At 35.3% G+C, this 24,533-nt stretch overlaps 2 protein-coding genes across 2 annotated transcripts in view; one reads left to right on the top strand and one right to left on the bottom strand.

Annotated features, from left to right (window-relative positions):
* ldd (lipid droplet defective) overlaps positions 1–24,533 on the top strand; it is a 118,378-nt gene that overhangs the window by 4,594 nt on the left and 89,251 nt on the right. The window lies entirely within an intron of this gene.
* Positions 18,623–23,203, bottom strand: LOC140754546 (uncharacterized). Its single transcript, XM_073089587.1, has 3 exons — positions 22,915–23,203; positions 19,657–21,909; positions 18,623–18,771 (listed from the first exon to the last, which is right to left on the bottom strand). The coding sequence occupies exons 1-3, from the start codon at positions 23,201–23,203 to the stop codon at positions 18,623–18,625; spliced, it is 2,691 nt and encodes an 896-aa protein (XP_072945688.1).

A 24,533-nucleotide genomic window follows, 5' to 3' on the forward strand; every position in this document is an offset into this window, starting at 1 on the left:
CCGACGAGTTGCTGCCCATGGACATCTGTAAACAACCCCATATTTGATAAGATCTTACATGTGGTCGGCCACAGATGCGTTACCCCTGACGACTAAGCACGGAAGCCTCTGAAAAGTATGTCTTCAAACCAGAAGGACCAGAGCAGCGCTTTACGCTATTATTATGTAAAAATAGGTATGGCGGTAGTGCTGCCGGAAGCGTAGGTACCACAGATTCACCTTTACAAAGGTATTTTGCGGGTTACTCCACCAGTTAAAGTTGTATTCAAACAATAGCGTAGACGTGAAAACATCTTACGTTACTTTCGGCTTGAACGCACATAACTTTTCAATCCGAGATGCGGGCGTGGGATTCGATTCTCAGACCCCGGTTGAGAGGCCGAATCGCTAACAAATAGGCTATCACTGTTTCGAGGACCAACAGAAAAAAACATACTACAAACAAAAACATATTAAGATTTATGTCCTATTATAGCCAGTGGTAAATATTATGTTAAAAGTGTCAAAATTATAATTTAAGGAACTATTCCTAATTACCAAAATGTGACTAAGTATAATACCAAGAATACGGCCATTACTTTATGTATATGTGAACGACTTTGTTATTTGCACTTCGGTAGTTATGAGCTGAATGAATTAACATAATTATTTTATTCTTCTTTCGATTTAATATGAGAGTAATTAAATGTTTTCAAGGTTATTATTTATTTCTGCGCGTTAACCAACCTTATGCTTGGATGTTGGTGTTACAAAAAAAATTAACCGCTTAGGAACTGGTATAAAATCAATGGTGTGTAATTTACATATTTTTTTATGATTAAGTTATACGAAGGTCAGCCCTCGTAACATGGACAACGGGGTAATAAAACGGTAATTTTGAATTTTAATCCTATTTTACCAGACTTCCCCAGTAATGTTTTTCAAACGTATGTAATGTGTCTATATATGTATGTCATGTACATACATACATACATACATTTGGCACCATATTGATTTGGTTGGATTGGTCTAAATCAAGGATGGGCAAAATACGGCACGCAGACATCGCCGGCTCGAAAAAAGTATTTACTCAATAATAACAAAAATGCCTTAACATCACGAAATATGAAAAGATTTTCGTTCCTTTTTAAAGACTGTAAGGTTATTATGACCTTCATCTGTTATTAAAAGATTTTTTTATTGTGAATACACGTATAATGTGTTTATGCTCAGCTCATATTACTTAATTAACTATAAATAAGTTACATATTTATAGGTCATATGTCTTTAAGCAGTTGAATGCAAATAAAATTGTGGTGTCACTGTTTTATACTGATTCTTGCCCATAAATTGTGTTCAATTATAGATCAACTGATTCGACTTTAGACTCCTCTGGTATTAGACTTTAGACGGATAATTATGTTATATGCATAAATACAAAGTAGCTAACAACATCATAATCTTTAACTTAGCCCTAAACCAGATTATTAAAGATTACTCACTCCTAAAAAGAAAATGTAACCAGTTTTGAGAATTGAAATAGTTGCGTAAAAAAGTTTTGCCACGTCTCCGTGCTAAAATGTCCCTAAAATATTTGAAATAATTATTTATTTATTATGTAAATTACGCAGTATCAGTTATTTATTCGTAAATTTTCTCTAAAATTGTTTTTATTTGCCAAGAATTCAAAAAAAGAACTTACTAATAAGCCGTTTGTGGCTTCATTCAATTTCAAGGCGGCGAAGTATCATTACTAATCTATGAGCCCAAGCTGTATCTCTCAACATTTTTCTTCAAGTTCGTATTACTTGCAAGTTACAACATAGTTCAATGTACACAATAAAGACATTGCATTTCACTTCTCGCTAACCATTGGTTGGTTTACTTTGTGGTTCGATTGCGTGCGTTAGCAACAAATAAATAATAGTAAAGATTCGTTTATACTTGCCCAAAGCTTCTAGTTTTATTCGACTGTGAAGAGACGACGACTGTGTTGAGCGTATCTATAAGTATATACCTAACATATATGTATCATTTTTTGGCACGCCTACAACAAAAACGGCTTGACTGATTTTAACAGAGGTATGTTTTGATTGGTCAAAATTGTGGGACTGACATAGGCTAAAAGGTCATAGTTTAAAGCAGCATTATGTTCATTATTTTTTAAAATTTATCTTCTTAAGTAGCTGTGACCACTTCAACTTTTGTCCTGTTTGACCACAAATAAGGACTAAAACGATCGCCTCATACATAAGTCAACCGACCAAGTTATTTATTCCAACACATCAACTTTTTATGTTTTTGACTCGTTGTATTTTGGAGAACTTTTTCCTTATATTTTTTTAAAACATAGGAGTAGCAGCCAAGCATGCAGTCCACCTGTTAGTAAGTGGCTACTCCCGCCCATGAACATGTGTAATCAACCCCTGATCGGATTAGATATTCCGAGCTGAGGTCGGCCACAGATGCGCGGCTACCTCTGAAGACTAAGCTGAAACGCCTCGGAAAAGTATGTCTCCCTTGCCACACCCTTTTGCACAGCAGCGCTTAACACTGCTGTTATTAGGCACAAATAGGTGTGGCGGTGGCGCTGTCGGAGTCGAACCTCAAAGGTTTCTACAACCTTCAAAAATAACACAGTATAACATATTGTTCACCAATAATCCTGTACCTGGGGGTTTTCATGGCAAATTGGCAATAAATTTGGCCCACTTCTCTTTTTGTTTGGTTTGGATGACAATGCATGATTAAATTGGTAACGTCACTTTAAATACAATATGGTGACACCCCAATATATTCACCCCTATTATATAGATATCAAATGAAAGCATTTGTTCAGAAGAATACGATAATCAAAATGACGTTAATAAAAAAAAATGGTTTTATAAAGTCTGCTTAATATCAATTTAGTGTATCTTTTACTTAATTTTCTTTTCATTTATTAACCCCAGATAGGATTTGAGCCCTGCCACAGAACGATTAGTCCTACCTAGTGATATATTGGCGTTCAAAAAGAGTTCTGTAAGGAATCTACTTTGAATAAAATATTTTTGACTTTGACTTTGACCAAATGCATTATTTTAAATAATATTAGGTAGCTTATGGACAAAAAATCTATACATATTAATTTAAATAAAAAAGGGGTCTTCCCGTGCTGTAAATTTTCCATTAATAAACTTGGATGTAAGTACAAAAGTAAAAAAGGCATAAAAACATACTTGTTAGTATCTAACTCAGTATTTTATTTAATGAATACATAGCTCGCAATCACGGAATATTATTCTTCGAATACAGCCTTAAATTATACACTTCGTGGTTTATGATAAGGATATCTTCACATTTAACTGCTAAAACAAAAGCCAGTTTTTTGATATTCGGCTTTTCAATATAGGAGTCCGAGGTTTGATCCGTAATCTCTAGTTTCTCGATGTTACGTGCGTATTAGAAATTAATAATTACTTGCTTTCACGGTGAAGGAAAATACCGTAAGAGAATCTATTGTTATGCCCGAAAGTTCTGAAAAAATTGTCAAAGATGTGGGGTTACAAATCCGCACCTGGCAAACATTGTGAATTATGGCCAAAAAATTTTCTCACTATTGTCGCTCCCACAATATAAGCGAATTCAATGACACCCCATATGTCAAAATCCATTAAGCATTGAACGTGCCTTTCCATACAAACATTTGAGAAAACATCCACTCGAAAAACATTACCTTCCACATTCGGTTAAAAAACGATAAACATCTCCGCACATCATAGGAGTTTACAAGTTCTACCACCATGGCACACACGACAATTGAAATATTTTAATATCTACAATCCGATTATTTTTTATTTAATTAATTATCGCTTTACAATAATAATAAAAATATAATACTAAGTAAATTAAAAAAAAAATGCTAATAAAGCTATTGCATAAAAAAAATGTCAACTTATGCAATTATAAATATTTATTTAACAGTTATACGAAGGTAATCGGAGTCCCAACGAACCCAAGCTCACAATGTAACTATATACCAGGGTCACATCGGAGTCAGGAGAAAGCCAAAAGTAATTTTTTTTTTTCAATAAATCTACGGATTAAGCAAACTGGTCAGTACACAGCAAATACCACAAAACAACAAACAAAAATGGGGCCATAAATTATAATGCCGTTTTGATTTCTTTGTCAAATCTATCAGTTGTATTTGTTCGTTTAAAAATTACAAACACTCTTTTACATTATTTTATTAATCCAGAATTCAACATAGCATATGTTGGTAAAACATATTATTTGGATAATGTGGCAATATATTTTTGAATACAATATAATAGGAATATAAAAAAATACTAAAGCAAAATTAAGATTTCGGCACGGATTATAAAAAAATATCCACCTGTATTCAAGTTGACGAATTAGGTTTTATTTTCGTTACGGAATTTCTTGATTCGGTCGCCGCGCTTAAAGCCCGCGATAAAAGCTACACAATAGCTTAATTAAATAAAATTAAATAAAAAATCTTATAAATAAAATTCTCATGTCACAATGTTAGTTACCGTACTCCTCCGAAACGGCTTTACCGATTTTCACCAAATTTTATATGCATATTCAGTAGGTCTGAGAATCGGGTACTATCTATTTTTCATATCCCTAAGTGATAAGGTTTGTTCACCCTTAACATTTTTTTATTTATATGGCAACACAACGTATGCCGGGTCAGCTAGTTATATTTATAAAACAAAGATGTCCAACACCCCTATCTACTTGTTTACAATCCGTTGACGTAAGTGTGAAAATACTTTAATACTTGCAGTTGATGGAAACGTGACGGCGCCGCGTCATTGTGCTGCACTTTGCACTAAAATGGAATGACGAAACCATAACTTAAACATTAATTCGATGTTTTGCATTTTACGTAAAACAATTGAACGCTGACATTAGCGTTTCATAACAAAAATAAAACGTAAACGTGTGTGCAGACTTACACGAGGTATTAGTTGATTAGTCAGGGATAGCACATCTAAGACAACGGTTCTCAAAATTCGCCTACAGGCTTCTTTAAAAATCAGTTGCTTTCTACCTACTGTGATCAATATCTTACAAACACTGATTTGCATTTTGGTAGTTACAATACTTAGCATTGGTGTTGCTAATTACCACCATCTGTTTCTTCCTAATAACAGCAATGTTAAGCGCTGCTTGTTCCAATTCAAAGTGCGTGATAAGGAATACATACTTTCCAGCTTAGTCCTCAGAGGTAGCGGCGCATCTGTGATCGACCTCAGGTAGACATATCTAATCCTATCTGGGGTTCATTACAGATGTCGATGAGCAGTAGCCACTTACCATCAGGTGGACTGATTGCTCATCTGCTACTCCTATATCATAAAAAGATCTTCAGTTTTGGCAAGACACTATCCAGCAATAGGAGGATAAATTATTTACAGACAACTTTAATATTAGTTACGTGCTTAAAATAGATGCATATGCACAAACAGTTTTGTTTACATATATCACACCAGCTGTGGCTGTTTACTTAGTCACATATGATATACAGTTTGCCTTAGCAGATTACCTACTTGCGTAAAATATTTGAATATCCAACGTGTCTAAGGCAAGGCCAGTCTTAAGATTGCATTATTGAGAAAATATATTTAACTGTATAAGTAAGCAATAGTCTGGACATGATGGGGAAGAGTGCCATCTTAAAGTTATTGCCAATTGGTGCGTTTATCAGTAGCAATGACCACTGAACATCAGGTTTCCCTAATTTACGGGTAATCCAGAATCGTCAATCCATTACTGTTTCACTGATGGGCAAGTCTCCTCTCATAGTGAAGGGCTTGATCATACACCACCAAACTCGCCTAGTGCGTATTGCTAGACTTTGTACACCTTTTAAAACTTCTATAAGAACTCTTAGGTATGTAAGTTTTATCGTGATTTCTTCCTTTAGTGTTTAAATAAGTAATAGTTATCTAATTTCTAATAAGCAAGCAAATTCTAAAGTAAATAAATAAAATTTGGAAGGTGGTAGAAACCTTTGTGGTTCGACTCCGGCGGCATCACCGCCACACCTATTTCTACCTAATAACAGCAGTGTTAGGCGCTGCTGGGTTCCGGTTTGAAGAGTGTGGTAAGGGAGACAGACTTTTCCGAGGCGTTCCAGCTTAGTCCTCAGGAGTAGCGGCGCATCTATGGCCGACCTCAGGTAGGAATATCTAATTCTATCTGGGGTTGATTAGAGATGTCCATGGGCGGCAGTAACCACTTACCATCAGGTGGACTGCATGCTCGTCTGCTACTCTTATATTATAAAAAAAAATCTAAAAAGTAAGAAGTGCTACATGCAAAATTTGGCACCCTAAATTTAGATGCTGAATTTTAAACCACTAGGCTTCGCAGCCAGCGTCACAGATGTTAATCAAACTCTAGAATAAAATGTGGACAAAAATTAAAACAAATTGCTTTATAATAATCAATTTTATAGTAAATACTTGCATGGAATCATTTTACGTACATTCGTGAGAACTTCGAGCGATAATATCAAATGTAAGCTATTGTTACCGTCACGAAGGAAAATTTAATGCTTCCTTGATGTCTTTATAGAAAAATCAACTTCCGTATGTTTGTGTCCATAAAACTTGAAAATTTGTTTACTTGAAAATTTTACTCGACATTGCATTTCTAGATAAGAAGGTTTTTATGTGTTTTTTATCACGAATTTCAAAATGAACTACAAGGAAGGAGACAATTGTTTTAGTGTAAAGAAATTTAAACTCATAATTGTGCATCAATTTGTCTTGATGATTCGTTCTTACTTTTTAGTCTGGGTTTTTGTTTGTTCGAGACATTGAAAGTATATAATAAAGTATATTACCAATTATCGTCAAAACCAGAAAGGAACTCATCTTTTAGTAACTCCGAACCGGTATAATGTACTATGACTAGTCAGAAACGTTTGGCATTCGTTTTAATAGACACTTTTTATATAACACAACAAATAGACATATACAATACATATAATTATTATAAAAACAAAAAAGATCGACTGCTAAAAAATATAACTTATATTCTCTCGTACAACATTGGCATGATCAACGCGTCACCTCATAATTATGTTAAAACTGTCAAGCCGCTTGGACTGCAGAGTATGCCTCAGAGACACATTCTACCTACCTATTTGGGATCTATACATAAACTCTGAAAACATGGCCCTTCAATGTCGTTCTAAAAAAATAAAAATATATACTTAGTTTGAAGTGATGCAAGTTACTTTCATTTCTCAGATAGTCATTTCAATTGCTAAAGTTTTTTTTTTATAATATAGGAGTTGCAGACGAGCATGCAGTCCACCTAATGGTAAGTGGCTACTGCCGCCCATGGACATCTGTAATCAACCCCAGATAGGATTAGATATTCCCACCTGAGGTCGGTCACAGATGCGCCGCTACCCCTGAGGACTCAGCTGGAACGCCTCGGAAAAGTCTGTCTCCCTTACCACGCCCTTCAAACCGGAACACAACAACGCCTAACGCTGCTGCTATTATTTAGAAATAGGTGTGGCGTTGGTGCAGCCGGAGTCGAACCACCTTCGAATTTTGTATGATGCACTCGTACTAAATTCGTAACTTCGTAGTATATTTACATATTAATTTAATAAAAGTATAACTAATCGCAATTATATAGTAAGTAATATGCATAATAATCAATATTTGCATTAACGGCGCGTCGCCTTCGTGTACCATACAGTCTGAACAAACAACACGCTTCCACTGAAATCCGTATTATTATAATAGTTTACCGACTTTCAGATGGTATAATGTAATATACCTACCTACAGGGACAGGATGCTTGCTGACTTTTTAAATATCTTACTTACTTACTAACCCCTTCAAATCAGAACACAGTAGCGCTTGACACTGCTGTGATAAGGTAGAAATAGGTATGGCGGTGGTGCCGCCGGTGTCGAACCACAAAGGGTTCTACCACGATCAAAATTATTTTATTAACATTTAAGAAACCATGGCAAGCATCAATTTATATACCTATATGTATATGTCTGAGAAGCCAAACATTTTGGTATTTTTTATTTCTTTTGTAAGAGGTTATTGCTACTTAACTTCGTAGTATTTTTCCTCGTACTAATTTGGATTTTTGTCTCTAATTATGAACAGTCGGATGTTATTTCGCATTTAACATTCCTATAAGCGTCGTAAATATTTACTTTTACAATAAAGTTTGTAATATGTATTAATATTGGTATATATTAATATTGGTATAATATCGTCTATTCGGTTCAGGACATAGAGCATTGTGACAGACGTACAGACAGCGTAGGCGCAATAATGAAGTCCTGAACCGAAGACACTTTGGGTAAAAAAACAAGCCAATTGGCATGTCTAATCGTAAATAATTTAATGACTTCGATACCACATTTCAACAAGTTAACATATTTCAGCAAATTAGAAATAACACCTGTTGTTATCTTCGAAAGGATTACACATTTTATAGGTAATCGGGTACAAAGGTTATATACGAAACAAAATAAAAATACCAGTCATAAAATGACTGGTTATTCACATTCGTGATAAATTAACAGATTACACGCTAAACAATGTTATTATGAAAAACATTTTATGATGTTTTTGGGAAGTCGTTGAACAAGTTATAAAAGAAAATTCGCATGACTTGGGCTTAAGGTAATTAAAATTTTTGGTGTAAAAAAACCTAATCTTCAAAGAAGATAATCGTTAGCGGTGTTAATTACCATTAATTTCGTATTACTGTCGAATAATATCCCAATTACCGTCAATAATAGCATTTTTTGCTGTCAATCCGTAGGTCCGTGTTAGTAATTATGCCGTTTCAATTTTGAGTAATTTGACGAAAAATTATGATGCCATCAAAAACAATGCTTGTAAAAAGATCCAAGTCTCGCCATTCAATTCTTTTACCGTAAAAAGTCTTGAGATCTATGTAATACCAAGCCGGTAATGTATGCAGTCCCTACTTAAGGGACCTTCTGTCTTAAGGTATTATCTCACTATCTAACCTAACAACATCTCATGGGACCATACCAATTTTAAAAATATTTTATGTTCTAAATAAATTGACGTGGCAATCGTACTTGTGTGATGCGATATGATAAGATGAAAACACAATGTGACTTGCAGTACGATTGCCACGTTAATTTATTTAGAACATAAAATATTTTTAAAATTGGTATGGTCCCATGAGATGTTGTTAGGTTAGATAGTGAGATAATACCTTAAGACAGAAGGTCCCTTAAGTAGGGACTGCATACATTACCGGCTTGGTATTACATAGATCTCAAGACTTTTTACGGTAAAAGAATTGAATGGCGAGACTTGGATCTTTTTACAAGCATTGTTTTTGATGGCATTTAAACTTAACAGAGGATTAACTTGAATATATGTACGGCACCCACTCAAGTGGAGATTGAATAAATTAACCGACTTGACTTTACATGCATCTCGCAACTTTTTGCGGTATAAAAATTTAGTAGTGAGACTTGCTTTTGTTTACAAGTTATATTTTTTTTAAATAGAATCAATAGCTGCAAAAAAAAGATTGTCACCTTTACTATATTACGCAAAAATATTATAAAGCCGAAAGTTTGTGAGGAATGTGAAAAAGAATAGTTTAGTTCGGTGTTATAATAATCATCTATCTCTAATGGTCATTCATGTCATTTGTAAAACTTTAATAAAATTTAGAACATATTAGAAGCGGAGAAATTTATAAAATGGGCATTTCATAGCAGGCAGCAAACATAAGGAAACTTCATTAAAACTATTGGTAAATTGAAAGATAAATTTAAAGTATCGTTAGAAAAACTAAGTTCATGCCCTCCAGATAGTTCCTTAAATTACAAGTTACATTTTTTCTTTGAAAACCAGACCATCGAAGTAACCGGCAACACTAAGATGAGTTGACAAAGGTTTACTCGCTAGCGACTGCGTAAAATAAATGTATGAAAAAATTTAACAGCGCCTCTGGTGGTCACTCGTAGAACTAAAATCCGTAGTATGAGTACTACGTAACTCGATAGGGAAAAATACCTATCGAAATCAAATCGCTAGCGAATGTCATTATGATCTATTGCCATACAAATTCGTTACCATGAGTCATTAATTTGACATACGTTATCGATAAATACAGTCGATAGTAGTTAAATTATTCACTAGCAAAATTGGGCATGAGAACAGTTTTCTATTTACAATTTAATTTGATATTCTATACTATTTGTGAAATAATGTCGGCAAGAACATATTTAGCATGAAACATGTTAGATGCGGCGGCATATAAGGACGAGCGACGGGAACAAATACCATTTCGAGTTAATATGAGGCGTGCTTTTGCATCGCAAAAGTTTGGAAGGAGTGTTTAGCAAGCCGCAACGAAGATGATACTTGACTTTTCACAAGACATGATAGACTATAAAATATAGATAGATATTATCAAATAAAAATATTAAGGAAAAGTATAATAATATTTTATTCATATTCAATAATATCCATTTTTACATAATGACAATAGATAAATCCTTGCTTTTCTCTTCTGTGGATAAATCCGTCGCCTGGAGACTTAGTATGTAACAGCCCTCCACCGCCATTACCACCTACTCTACCAGGGGTACCGGCAACATTTGGTCGAGATAACGACGCACCACTCTACGATCATCAGTCCTAACCTCATAATGAAGGTTACCCAGTCGTCGTTGGTTGACAAATCCGAACTCCCACTTCACATTTAGGTAGATGTAGCTTTGGACTTTTACTCTATAGAGTACAAGCATACTTCCAACCATACATTCGAACAAGGTGATAACCTTGTTCGAATGCTATGATTGGAAGTGTATTGTAATTTAATCCGGATGATGGAACAGATTTTTTGAATAAGACATGCATGTATGTTCTTACTTCCCGACTTACATGCCGAACATTAATTCATATGGCGATAACCCCTCTGTATTAGGCGTGCGCCTTAGGCGTACCTTTATAGTTAGGAGTTTATCGTAAATACTTCCACTCTCATAAAAATAGTAAGGAAAATTATAATAATATTTAATTCAATCACATCCATTTTTACATAATGACAATCAATAAATCCGTTTCCTGGAGACTTACAGTCATAATTTTAAAAGTCACGTCTATTAAAAACGTTTAAGCACTCCTACTGAGTTTTTATTTTGCAGGGTGATTTAAAACTTTAAATATTCGGCTTGGATACTTGATTTTTTTTTGGGAACTATTATCTTACTCTGTCCTTTCAGTATAATTAAAAAGAGACAGTGTAATGAGGTGTGAAGTTAGGTACGATCATATTTCGATCGTACGGCTTGATAACACGGAATAGAATCGAGTTAACGCAAAAAATATTAGAGTATTTATATCAACACTCTACGCATTTTCCTCGTCTAAGAACAATTTCAAGTAGTAGTAGGCATAATGGATTCGGATATACTGTATGAGAATGAACATCTTTACCCATACTGGGTTGTCCCCATTCTTGGCGATGGTTCGTGTTTATTTCGTGTTTATTATGGAAATATTAAGTCGTCGTATGAGATTAGACGTAATATAGTCAAGTATGTGTTAGCGCATTGGGAAGAATTACAATTTTATACTTGTGATGAACGCGGAGATAGTACACGACGGCCATAGTAAAAACAACTCCCTATGGTTCCGTGTCTGAACTTTGACGACGGCTGCTTTGTATCCGATTTTTTTCGAAGTTTATGAAAACGGTTTTTTGGATCATTCAGTGGCGATTCTGGTAATACGGTAATAACATTTGTTCACGATTTCTGGAAGTTTCTTAGGCGGCCATTATGAAGTTCTCCTACTAGAAGTGCCTCTGAATGATGAAAATTCGAATTATATATACAATTATACATATATTAAAAATAATTAAAACATTACCTAAAAATGGCGGAAGACCTAAAAGGTTAATAAAGGAAGACCTAAAACTTCGGCGTTGTCCCATTCTGAAGAAATCAAAGAAGCAGCGGTTCGTTATCGTCAGAACTACCCCAATAAATGAAAGAAAACATTCAATCGTTTCAATTGATCATGTCTGGCAGTTCACAGAGCAACTGTGGCAGCCGTTACACAGCGTCTTATCTCGAACTTTAACGAGACGCAGTATCACGTTACACTGCTTCTCACCCCATAGTTAACCGTAAAGCAGTTACACGTTACACTGCTTCTCATCCCGAAGTTAACCGAGAAGCTGTTGCACGTTACTCTGCTTCTCATCCCGAAGTTAACCGTGAAGCTGTTGCACGTTACACTGCTTCTCATCCCGAAGTTAACCGAGAAGCTGTCCAAAGGAAAAGATCGAACGAAAAATTACAATTTCGGCTAAAAAATATAGAAAATATCACTCAAGCACTAACGAATAAAAATAAGAATAGGTTAGAAGCGGAGAAAGTAATAAAATGGGCATTTCATAACAGGCAGCAAACATTAGTAAACTTCATTAAAACTATTGGTAAATTGAAAGATAAATTTAAAGTATCGTTAGAAAAAGTAAGTTCATGCCCTCCAGATAGTTCCTTAAATGAAAAGTTAAGATGTTTTCTTGGAAAAACAGAGCATCGAAGTAACCAGGAGCCATATTACGCAGAGAGAGCGTACAATTTATCTGTGATTAAGGACAAAGTCATTGAAATTGACGATACAGGAAAAGCAGTCTTTGGGAATGTGAAAAAGCATGGTCATAGTTTAGTTTGGTCTTGTAATGATCTGTGTGCACTAGATGAGAACGTAATCATAAAATTAACAAACATTTTCGAAAGTTTGGTCACCAAATCTGCAGCTCAGTATTATAGAATAATGAAAAAAGAAAAAAATATTAGTATTTAAATTAGATTAACACCTTTAAAGCGCAATTTTCTCGTCTAAGGACAATTTCAAGAGAAATGTATCAAGTACAGAGTATTTTTAACATTCTAAAAGATATTGATGTATCATTAGATAAATCTGACGTAGAAAGAATAAAAGAACATGGAAAACATCAAAAAGTTGGCAGTATTGTTGTGGAAAGTGAAGAATCACATGAAATTGTAGAAGATGAGGTCATAGATAAACATAAGGCTGCGTTTAAATCTCTAAAACTAAAGTGTCTTGATACTCCCAAGCTTGAGTGCATGTCGCGTATAAAACTTTGTTATTCCAGAGATATTTCATCTATTAACAGATTAAGAAAAGGTATAGACACCAGTATTTGGAATAATCTTCTCAATTATTACAAAACCAACAATCTAGATCATAGCCCTTACATTTGTCACTCGTGTTTACAAAAAATTAGAGCAAATCAATTGCCAGCAGTCTGTGTTTTAAATGATTTATACGTTAGTGCTGTTCCACCCCAGATAACCGAGTTAAATGACTATGAAAAGATATTAATTCAACGCGCCAAAGCATTTCAGGTAGTAATGCTAATGACTCCTGTTGCAAACCGACGTTTACTTAATAGGAATATGGTGAAAAAAGTAAAAGGCAGAACTTTTCACCTTCCTTTGCCTCTTCAAGAAACTTTGAAAAAGTTATCTAAACCAGAACACCCGATTACTAATCCTGAAATGTATATTATGGTACGAGGTATGCCAACAAAATTAAAAATAGTGTGGGAGGATATTGTAGACATCGATAAGGTTTACCGAGCCTTACAATATTTAAAATGTGTAAATGCTCTTTACTCTCAAATACAACTTCCACATTCACCTCAACAATTGATTGATTATATTAACCGAGAGGACAATATGCATCATGTAGTCGACCAATTAGAATCTCAAGTAGATAACGTTGTAGAAGGAAACGATGGGCTACTAACACAGATTACATCAGAAAAAGAGGCTGAGTATGAACAATATACTATTTACCCCTTGCATGAAAGGAGGCGAAACGCTCCTATTCAGAACTCTACCAAATGCTTAAAGTCAACGCTGTTCCAATTGATTCTAGAGATAAAGATTTAGATGTAAAGTGCTTTCCAGATCTTTTTGTTGACGGTAAATATGGGCAGTTTCATAATCGGCAACAAAAGTTAACATCTAGTGAATATATTAAAGCAAGACTAATGTTAAAACACTCACAATTCCGTCTAAATCAACAATATTTATTTTTTCTACTTAATGATGCTAATATGCGTCAAATTAATTCAGGTATTTTCTATAAAATGAATTGCATTAATCAAAAAGAAAAAATTACAGCCGAAAAGTATTTTGAGATGCTTAATAAAGATGAGTTAGAAGGTGACTTAACAGCGATATTTGGCAAGTTAAGGAATACGGAGCAATTTAGGAAAAAACCGAGAAATGATGTGAACTGTATGACACAACATTACGGGCCGGCAACCTGGTTTCTCACCATGAGTCCTTCAGAATGGATGTGGGATGATTTAGGTGAGTACCTTAAGGAAGTCAATGGTCCTGAAATGGCGAACAAGAGCATTAGTGAATTAGTTGCATTAGATCCTGTCTCCACTTCTCGATTCATTGATAACAAGTTTAAAGCTATGTTGGACTTCATTACCTCATCCGATGAGCCGCTTGGAAAAGTTATACATTACTTTTGGAGAAGAGAATATCAGTCGCGTGGAGCACAACACTTTCATTTAATATTATGGGTAAAAGACGCTCCCATACTCCACGAGTCCCCGCTTGATGAGGTTGCATCATTCATTTCGAAGTACATAACTTGTGCTATACCGGATAAGAATGTTTCACCAACACTCTATCAACGAGTTACGTCCTATCAGACCCATAAACATAATAAGTATTGCATGCGCCAAAAGAAAACAAGAAGAGGTTTCGTAAAAGTTTGTCGTTTCGGATTCCCCCGCCCGGTCACAGAAGTACTTACTATTAGAGATATAATAGAATCCATAGCTGCAAGAAAAACATTGTCACCTAACAGTAGACTTTACTATATTGTACGATGAAAAGGAATGGGCTATGGTTACTGATTATAACCCCGCGATTTTGCTTGCATGGAATGGCAATACAGACATTCAATATGTAGGCGAAAAAACAGCCATTTTAAATTATTACATCACTAAATATACCACTAAAAGCGAAAAAACTCACGTTGCTGATATGTTTCAAGACATAAACTCTACGAAACCTTTGAGGAGCCGCCTGTTTAACATTGGCCTTCGAGTTTTATCTAGTAGAGAGTGCGGCTCGCTGGAAGCCAGTGACACTCTACTTGGTATTTCTTTGTATGGTACAGATTCTACCACAACAATTCGATGGCTGAACGTCAATATCTTTCGCAACCGGTGCGTTAAATCTAAATCGGATATGTTGATGCTAGAACCGGAGTCAACCGATGTTTATTACGAGTCTTGGATTGATGACCATTATCCTAACGCCCAAAAGAGTTGGAGTCTATAAACTTGTACAGTTTCGCTCAAAATTACGATATTGTTAAAACACGTCCAGTCTCCTCTAAAGTTGAGTGCTATGAGATAAATGACGGTAAAAAGTTTCTGAAAAGAAGAGCTAACCCATATTTGATCAATCACTATTTTTACGACGGAGAACAAGTACCAGAGAAATACTTCTTCTCTTTACTTCTTTTATTCAAGCCATGGCGTTCCTTAGATGATCTCAAAATCCGATGTGAAACTTACACAGAGGCCTTTAAGTTGGCGAAAGAGGATTTAAAAAAAGGAGTCCGTTATGATAATTCAATGATAGAGTCAAGATACAAGATACAGGAAGTATTTGATATGATAGAATCTAAAGTTACTGAGATAAGTAACGAAAGGGGAGTTGTTGATGATGACGATGGTCCTGAAAACCCTTTAGACTTTGAAGCTGTAGAAGCTGCAAATGCAATGGATGACTTTCAGAGAATTAATCTGGTAGAAGAAGAGCAGGTTGATATTCAAAGTATGATCGCAAAACTTAATACCGATCAAAAAAGAGTCTTCGATATGATCACAAATAAAATGAACACCGCTGATAATAACGCTGACGTTTTACGCTGTTTCGTGAGTGGAACTGGTGGCACTGGAAAGAGCTTTTTAATCAAAACTTTGCAAACTTGGGTTAATACTTATTTAAAAAAGAATGTGGCAGTTAGTGCTCCAACAGGAATAGCTGCATTCAATGTTGCAGCTGCCTGTGGAACACAAGCAAACACCGAAGTATAAGCCACTTTCTGATGAAGTGCTCCAAGTTTTGAGATCAGATTTGAAAGAAGTAGTGTTGTTTATCATAGACGAAGTGTCGATGATATCGAATGTTACTTTAACATACATTCATTTACGCTTGTCTGATATATTCGACACAAGTGACGATCAGAATGGGTGGTTTGGGAAAAAACATCTTGTAGTTTTCAGGGATCTCTTACAGCATCCGCCAGTAAGAGAAAAGACCTTTTGAAAAACTATCAAATGCTAAAACTAAGAAATTGTTGAGTTTCCTCAGTATGTCAAATCTGTGGGTTGAACTATTCGTATATGATGAACTTACAATAAACATGCGACGGCTGAATAATTCAGACTTTGTTGAATGCTGAATAGAATAAGATTAGGTGTAACTACACAAAAAGACCGCAACTTACTCTCGACTAGATTAATAACTCTTAAATCCGATTCAAATGAAAACAGATTAATTGAAATAATTAAATACTTCTCGAAAATTCCTGATGATACCGCTTGCTTATTACCTACAAAAACATGTGTCACCAATTAAATACTGCAATATTTAAATCTCTGCCACATCCGGAAATAAAACTTATACAGCTGTTGATAGCAAAGATTACCCCAGATACCTAACAAAGGGCGCACGAAAATGCATGAAAAAATGAAGACAATTCTTCTCTAAAGACAATTCTGGAAGAGAACCTAATTATAAAATAGGAGCAAAAGTCATGTTTAGGCGAAATACTGGCCTGAGTCTTACTTTAGTTAATGGTTCTATTGGTATAGTGTAAAGAGTAAAAGTTGACATGGAAAATACGAAACAATAATTAAGAAAATAAATTTAATAAAGATTATGTTTACGAGTTTGGTCCGGTCAAAACTAAATTTGAAATTATTAATAGAGCTTATGTTCATCGCGAACAGTTTCCCATAAGTATAGCCTATGCTATAACTATACACAAAAGTCAGGGTCTGAGTCTAAATAATGCGGTGATGGATATCGGTTCTGCACTATTCACGTCCGGTCAAGCATACGTGGCACTTTCGAGGGTTACAAGTCTGGGTGGCTTACATCTAATTAATGTCGTCTTTGGTTTCGTGCAGGAATTTTCAGTCTTTAAATACAGTAGTCAAAAATGGTACTATCAAAGCCCCGAGATATACTGATTGTTGAGACAGGAAGTGGGCTTTGAGAAAAACTGTAGCTGAAGCGCCATTGCGAGATACATGCGATTAAAACACAATGTATCTCACAAGTAATAAGTACATATTATATTAAATTATATTGCCAATTCAATCTTGCTATACTCAGCGGCACGAAAATTGGCCCGAACTATATAATGTATGTTTGTGTGAGAAGCCGGTACAGAGCTTTTAGGGAAACATGGGCAAGGCATTGCAAATTCTACTTTTATTTTATTTTCGTAAATGGATGATCCGATTTTAATATTTAGTATATGGTCATTTTGAAATTCACTATAAAGCACCTGCTCCATTCTTAAAGTGTTGGCGACACTATATGTTTTGGTTGGGATAATTTCGTGCGGACCTGGAAATTTGTTTTCCTAATATCAAAGTGTTTGTTTATTAGACGTGGTATGTATTGCCGCCGCTTAAATCTGCTTCTACAGCAAGAACAGCTGATATAATTAGGTTTGAAAAAAATATCACTATGTGTAACGTGCAATAACAGATTTTAATTAATTTATTTTTTAATTTTTAATACTTAGTTGATGAGATGTTGATTTTTTAACTTAGATTTAACGAAGTTCAATGTAAAAGATCATATTGTTAATTGTTACATTTAGAGTAAATTTTCTGTTAATTTTGATCTCAATATAAGTAATTTTATATAAAAAGTTCATTTTGTCTATATGAAAGCTCCCGCATATGTACGAATGCATCCTTCCCTATGTACGAAACTACCCCGTGTATGGAGCAGGTTCGTACGTTTTCCATGTTTTAGAAATGTTGCTATTTCTTATTATTATTATTATTAATAGTATTTTGTATCAGAACTAGACTTTACTGTAACTGTAGCCAAATACTTAGGCTATACAATATAATTAAAGTTATTTTGCAATACTAAAAACTTTCTGTTACACAGCTAATAGTAAAAAGTGTACGAATCCTACCTGACTCTCCTCTACATGCACTCACAACCCTTGCCTTTCAATCTTATTGTACAACTAGCTGACCCGGCAAACGTTGTGTTGCCATATAAATAAAAAATGTGAAGGGTTAACAACCCTTATCACTTATGGGTATGAAAAATGGATAGTAGCCTCAGAACTACTGAATAGAATATGCATATAAAATTAGGTGAAAATCGGTAAAGCCGTTTCGGAGAAGTACGGTAAGTAACATTGTGACACGAGAATTTTATATATTAGATAAAAAGTATTGTAACATCTTGTTGTCCAGGGACCACATCAAACACCAACAACGGGTTTGGTCAAAACCCACTCTCTCTCTATTACGAGCTTTTCTTATTTTTGTTTAGAGTCTTCCTCTTTCTTTTTTCCGGTACTACTTCTTGAGCTTCAGATACAGTTTTTCTCAAAGCCCACTCCCTGTCTCTATGGGTTTTTCTAGGAAGTTTTGATGTTGTAAATTTTGACAAATCTGGACGGTAAATGCTTCTTAGTCTATTGTATTCACAGATTGAAGATTCCTGCGCTTTAATACAACCAAAATTGACATTAATTAGATGTAAGCCACCCAGACTTGTAACCCTCGAAAGTGCCACGTATGCTTGACCGGACGTGAATAGTGCAGAACCGATATCCATCACCGCATTATTTAGACTCAGACCCTGACTTTTGTGTATAGTTATAGCATAGGCTATACTTATGGGAAACTGTTCGCGATGAACATAAGCTCTATTAATAATTTCAAATTTAGTTTTGACCGGACCAAGCTCGTAAACATAATCTTTATTAAATTTAATGTATATTTTTTTAATTATTTTCGTATTTTCCGGATCAATCTTTACTCTTTGCACTATACCGATAGAACCATTAACTAAACCAAGACTCACGTCAATATTTCGTCTTAACATGACTTTTGCTCCTATTTTTATAATTATGTTCTCTTCTAGGCCCGCAGTCATAGAAGCATCGTCTTCATATTTTTTTATGCATTCACGAGCTCTCTTTGTTAGGTATCTGGGGCAATCTATGCTATCTACAGCTGTAAGTTTTATTTCCGGATGTGGCAGACATTTAAGCATTGCAGTATTTAATTGTTGACACATGTTTTTTGTAGGTAATAAGCAAACGGTATCATCAGGAAGTTTCGAGAAATGTTTAATTATTTCAATTAATCTGTTTTCATTTGAATCGGATTTAAGAGTTATTAATCTAGTAGAGAGTAAGTCGCGGTCTTTTTGTGTAGTTACACCTAATCTTATTCTATTCAGCATTTCAACAAAGTCTGAATTATTCAGCTGTCGCATGTTTATTGTAAGTTCATCATATACGAATAGTTCAACCCACAGATTCGGCATACTGAGGGAACCCAACAATTTCTTAGTTTCAACATTTGATAGTTTTTCAAAAGGTGACTTTTCTCTTACAGGTGGAAGCTGTAAGAGATCCCCGAAAACTACAAGATGTTTTTTCCCAAACCACCCATTCTGATCGTCACTTGTGTCGAATATATCAGACAAGCGTAAATGAATGTATGTTAAAGTAACATTCGATATCATCGACACTTCGTCTATGATAAACAACACTACTTCTTTCAAATCTGATCTCAAAACTTGGAGCACTTCATCAGAAAGTGGCTTATACTTCGGTGTTTGCTTGTGTTCCACAGGCAGCTGCAACAGTCTATGTATAGTTAAACCATTCACATTGAATGCAGCTATTCCTGTTGGAGCACTAACTGCCACATTCTTTTTTAAATAAGTATTAACCCAAGTTTTCAAAGTTTTGATTAAAAAGCTCTTTCCAGTGCCACCAGTTCCACTCACGAAACAGCGTAAAACGTCAGCGTTATTATCAGCGGTGTTCATTTTATTTGTGATCATATCGAAGACTCTTTTTTGATCGGTATTAAGTTTTGCGATCATACTTTGAATATCAACCTGCTCTTCTTCTACCAGATTAATTCTCTGAAAGTCATCCATTGCATTTGCAGCTTCTACAGCTTCAAAGTCTAAAGGGTTTTCAGGACCATCGTCATCATCAACAACTCCCCTTTCGTTACTTATCTCAGCAACTTTAGATTCTATCATATCAAATGCTTTTTGTATCTTGTATCTTGACTCTATCATTAAATTACCATAACGGACTCCTTCTTTTAAATCCTCTTTCGCCAAATTAAAGGCCTCTGTGTAAGTTTCACATCCCATTTTGAGATCATCTAAGGAACGCCATGGCTTGAATAAAAGAAGTAAAGAGAAGAAGTATTTCTCTGGTACTTGTTCTCCGTCGTAAAAATAGTGATTGATCAAATATGGGTTTGCTCTTCTTTTCAGAAACTTTTTACCGTCATTTATCTCATAGCACTCAACTTTAGAGGAGACTGGACGTGTTTTAACAATATCGTAATTTTGAGCGAAACTGTACAAGTTTATAGACTCCAACTCTTTAGGGCGTTTAGGATAATGGTCATCAATCCAAGACTCGTAATAAATATCGGTTGACTCCGGTTCTAGCATCAACATATCCGATTTAGATTTAACGCGCCGGTTGCGAAAAATATTGACGTTCAGCCATCGAATTGTTGTGGTAGGATCTGTACCATACAAAGAAATACCAAGTAGAGTGTCACTGGCTTCCAGCGAGCCGCACTCTCTACTAGATAAAACTCGAAGGCCAATGTTAAACAGGCGGCTCCTCAAAGGTTTCGTAGAGTTTATGTCTTGAAACATATCAGCAACGTGAGTTTTTTCGCTTTTAGTGGTATATTTAGTGATGTAATAATTTAAAATGGCTGTTTTTTCGCCTACATATTGAATGTCTGTATTGCCATTCCATGCAAGCAAAATCGCGGGGTTATAATCATTAACCATAGCCCATTCCTTTTTGCGTACAATATAGTAAAGTCTACTGTTAGGTGACAATGTTTTTCTTGCAGCTATGGATTCTATTATATCTCTAATAGTAAGTACTTCTGTGACCGGGCGGGGGAATCCGAAACGACAAACTTTTACGAAACCTCTTCTTGTTTTCTTTTGGCGCATGCAATACTTATTATGTTTATGGGTCTGATAGGACGTAACTCGTTGATAGAGTGTTGGTGAAACATTCTTATCCGGTATAGCACAAGTTATGTACTTCGAAATGAATGATGCAACCTCATCAAGCGGGGACTCGTGGAGTATGGGAGCGTCTTTTACCCATAATATTAAATGAAAGTGTTGTGCTCCACGCGACTGATATTCTCTTCTCCAAAAGTAATGTATAACTTTTCCAAGCGGCTCATCGGATGAGGTAATGAAGTCCAACATAGCTTTAAACTTGTTATCAATGAATCGAGAAGTGGAGACAGGATCTAATGCAACTAATTCACTAATGCTCTTGTTCGCCATTTCAGGACCATTGACTTCCTTAAGGTACTCACCTAAATCATCCCACATCCATTCTGAAGGACTCATGGTGAGAAACCAGGTTGCCGGCCCGTAATGTTGTGTCATACAGTTCACATCATTTCTCGGTTTTTTCCAAAATTGCTCCGTATTCCTTAACTTGCCAAATATCGCTGTTAAGTCACCTTCTAACTCATCTTTATTAAGCATCTCAAAATACTTTTCGGCTGTAATTTTTTCTTTTTGATTAATGCAATTCATTTTATAGAAAATACCTGAATTAATTTGACGCATATTAGCATCATTAAGTAGAAAAAATAAATATTGTTGATTTAGACGGAATTGTGAGTGTTTTGACATTAGTCTTGCTTTAATATATTCACTAGATGTTAACTTTTGTTGCCGATTATGAAACTGCCCATATTTACCGTCAACAAAAAGATCTGGAAAGCACTTTACATCTAAATCTTTATCTCTAGAATCAATTGGAACAGCGTTGACTTTAAGCATTTGGTAGAGTTCTGAAATAGGAGCGTTTCGCCTCCTTTCATGCAAGGGGTAAATAGTATATTGTTCATACTCAGCCTCTTTTTCTGATGTAATTTGTGTTAGTAGCCCATCGTTTCCTTCTACAACGTTATCTACTTGAGATTCTAATTGGTCGACTACATGATGGATATTGTCCTCTCGGTTAATATAATCAATCAATTGTTGAGGTGAATGTGGAAGTTGTATTTGAGAGTAAAGAGCATTTACACCTTTTAAATATTGTAAGGCTCGGTAAACCTTATCGATGTCTACAATATCCTCCCACACTATTTTTGATTTTGTTGGCATACCCCGTACCATAATATACATTTCAGGATTAGTAATCGGGTGTTCTGGTTTAGGTAACTTTTTTAAAGTTTCTTGAAGAGGCAAAGGAAGGTGAAAAGTTCTGCCTTTTACTTTTTTCACCATATTCCTATTAGGTAAATGTCGGTTTGCAACAGGATTCATTAGCATTACTACCTGAAATGCTTTGGCGCGTTGAATTAATATCTTTTCATAGTCATTTAACTCGGTTATCTGGGGTGGAACAGCACTAACGTATAAATCATTTAAAACACAGACTGCTGGCAATTGATTTGCTCTAATTTTTTGTAAACACGAGTGACAAATGTAAGGGCTATGATCTAGATTGTTGGTTTTGTAATAATTGAGAAGATTATTCCAAATACTGGTGTCTATACCTTTTCTTAATCTGTTAATAGATGAAATATCTCTGGAATAACAAAGTTTTATACACGACATGCACTCAAGCTTGGGAGTATCAAGACACTTTAGTTTTAGAGATTTAAACGCAGCCTTATGTTTATCTATGACCTCATCTTCTACAATTTCATGTGATTCTTCACTTTCCACAACAATACTGCCAACTTTTTGATGTTTTCCATGTTCTTTTATTCTTTCTACGTCAGATTTATCTAATGATTCATCAATATCTTTTAGAATGCAAAAAATACTCTGAACTTGATACATTTCTCTTGAAATTGTCCTTAGACGAGGAAAGTGCGCTTTAAAGGTGTTAATATAATTTAAATACTCTAATATTGTTTCTTTTTTCATTATTCTATAATACTGAGCTGCAGATTTGGTGACCAAACTTTCGAAAATGTTTGTTAATTTTATGATTACGTTCTCATCTAGTGCACACAGATCATTACAAGACCAAACTAAACTATGACCATGCTTTTTCACATTCCCAAAGACTGCTTTTCCTGTATGGTCAATTTCAATGACTTTGTCTTTAATCACAGATAAATTGTACGCTCTCTCTGCGTAATATGGCTCCTGGTTACTTCGATGCTCTGTTTTTCCAAGAAAACATTCTAACTTTTCATTTAAGGAACTATCTGGAGGGCATGAACTTAGTTTTTCTAACGATACTTTAAATTTATCTTTTAATTGACCAATAGTTTTAATGAAGTTTCCTAATGTTTGCTGCCTGTTATGAAATGCCCATTTTATTAGTTTCTCCGCTTCTAACCTATTCTTAATTTTATTCGTTAGTGCTTGAGTGATTTTTTCTATATTTTTTAGCCGAAATTGTAATTTTTCGTTCGATCTTTTCCTTTGGACAGCTTCTCGGTTAACTTCGGGATGAGAAGCAGTGTAACGTGCAACAGCTTCTCGGTTAACTTCGGGATGAGAAGCAGTGTAACGTGTAACTGCTTTACGGTTAACTATGGGGTGAGAAGCAGTGTAACGTGCCACAGCTTCTCGGTGAACTTCAGGATGAGAAGCAGTATAACGTGATACTGCTTCTCGGTGAAGTTCGAGATGAGACGCTGTGTAACGTGCCACGGCTGCTCTGTGAACTACCGGACATGATAAATTGTAACGATTCAATGTTTCCTTTCGTTTAACGGGGTTTTTCTGACGATAACGAGCCGCTGCCTCTTTGATTTGTTCCGAACGGGATAATGCCGAAGTTTTAGGTCTTCCGTTATTAACCTTTTTAGGTCTTCCGCCCTTTTTAGGTAATTTCATATTATTTTTATTCGAATTTACATCATTCGGAGGCACTTCTGGTAGGAGAACTTCATAATGACCGCCTAAGAAACTTCCAGAAAATCGTAAACGTTTCACCGGATTACCAGAATCGCCACCGAATGATCCTCTCAAAAAACCGTTTTCATAAACCTCGAAACAATATGGATACAAAGCAGCCGCCGCCATAAGTTCAGACACGGAACCATAGGTAGTTGTTTTTACCATGGCCGCCGTGTACAAATCAGCGGTTATGTAGGGATCTCCGCGTTCATCACAAGTATAAAGTTGTAACTCTTCCCAATGCGCTACCACATAC

Source organism: Epargyreus clarus, unplaced genomic scaffold (genome assembly GCF_041222505.1).
Source record: "Epargyreus clarus isolate Ecla_fem2 unplaced genomic scaffold, WU_Ecla_fem_2.2 ptg000029l, whole genome shotgun sequence".
In the NCBI taxonomy this organism is placed as follows: Eukaryota; Metazoa; Arthropoda; class Insecta; order Lepidoptera; family Hesperiidae; genus Epargyreus; species Epargyreus clarus.

Bases quoted from the DNA above. Each gene is read 5' to 3' on its own strand.
- LOC140754546 (XM_073089587.1), bottom strand. From the start codon at position 23,203: ATGTATCAAGTTCAGAGTATTTTTTGCATTCTAAAAGATATTGATGAA. The intron at 21,910-22,914 runs GTATAGACACCA...AAAAAATTACAG, and splicing joins TATTAACAGATTAAGAAAAG to CCGAAAAGTATTTTGAGATG. The intron at 18,772-19,656 runs GTATGCCGAATC...TTTACCGTCCAG, and splicing joins GAAATTGTTGGGTTCCCTCA to ATTTGTCAAAATTTACAACA.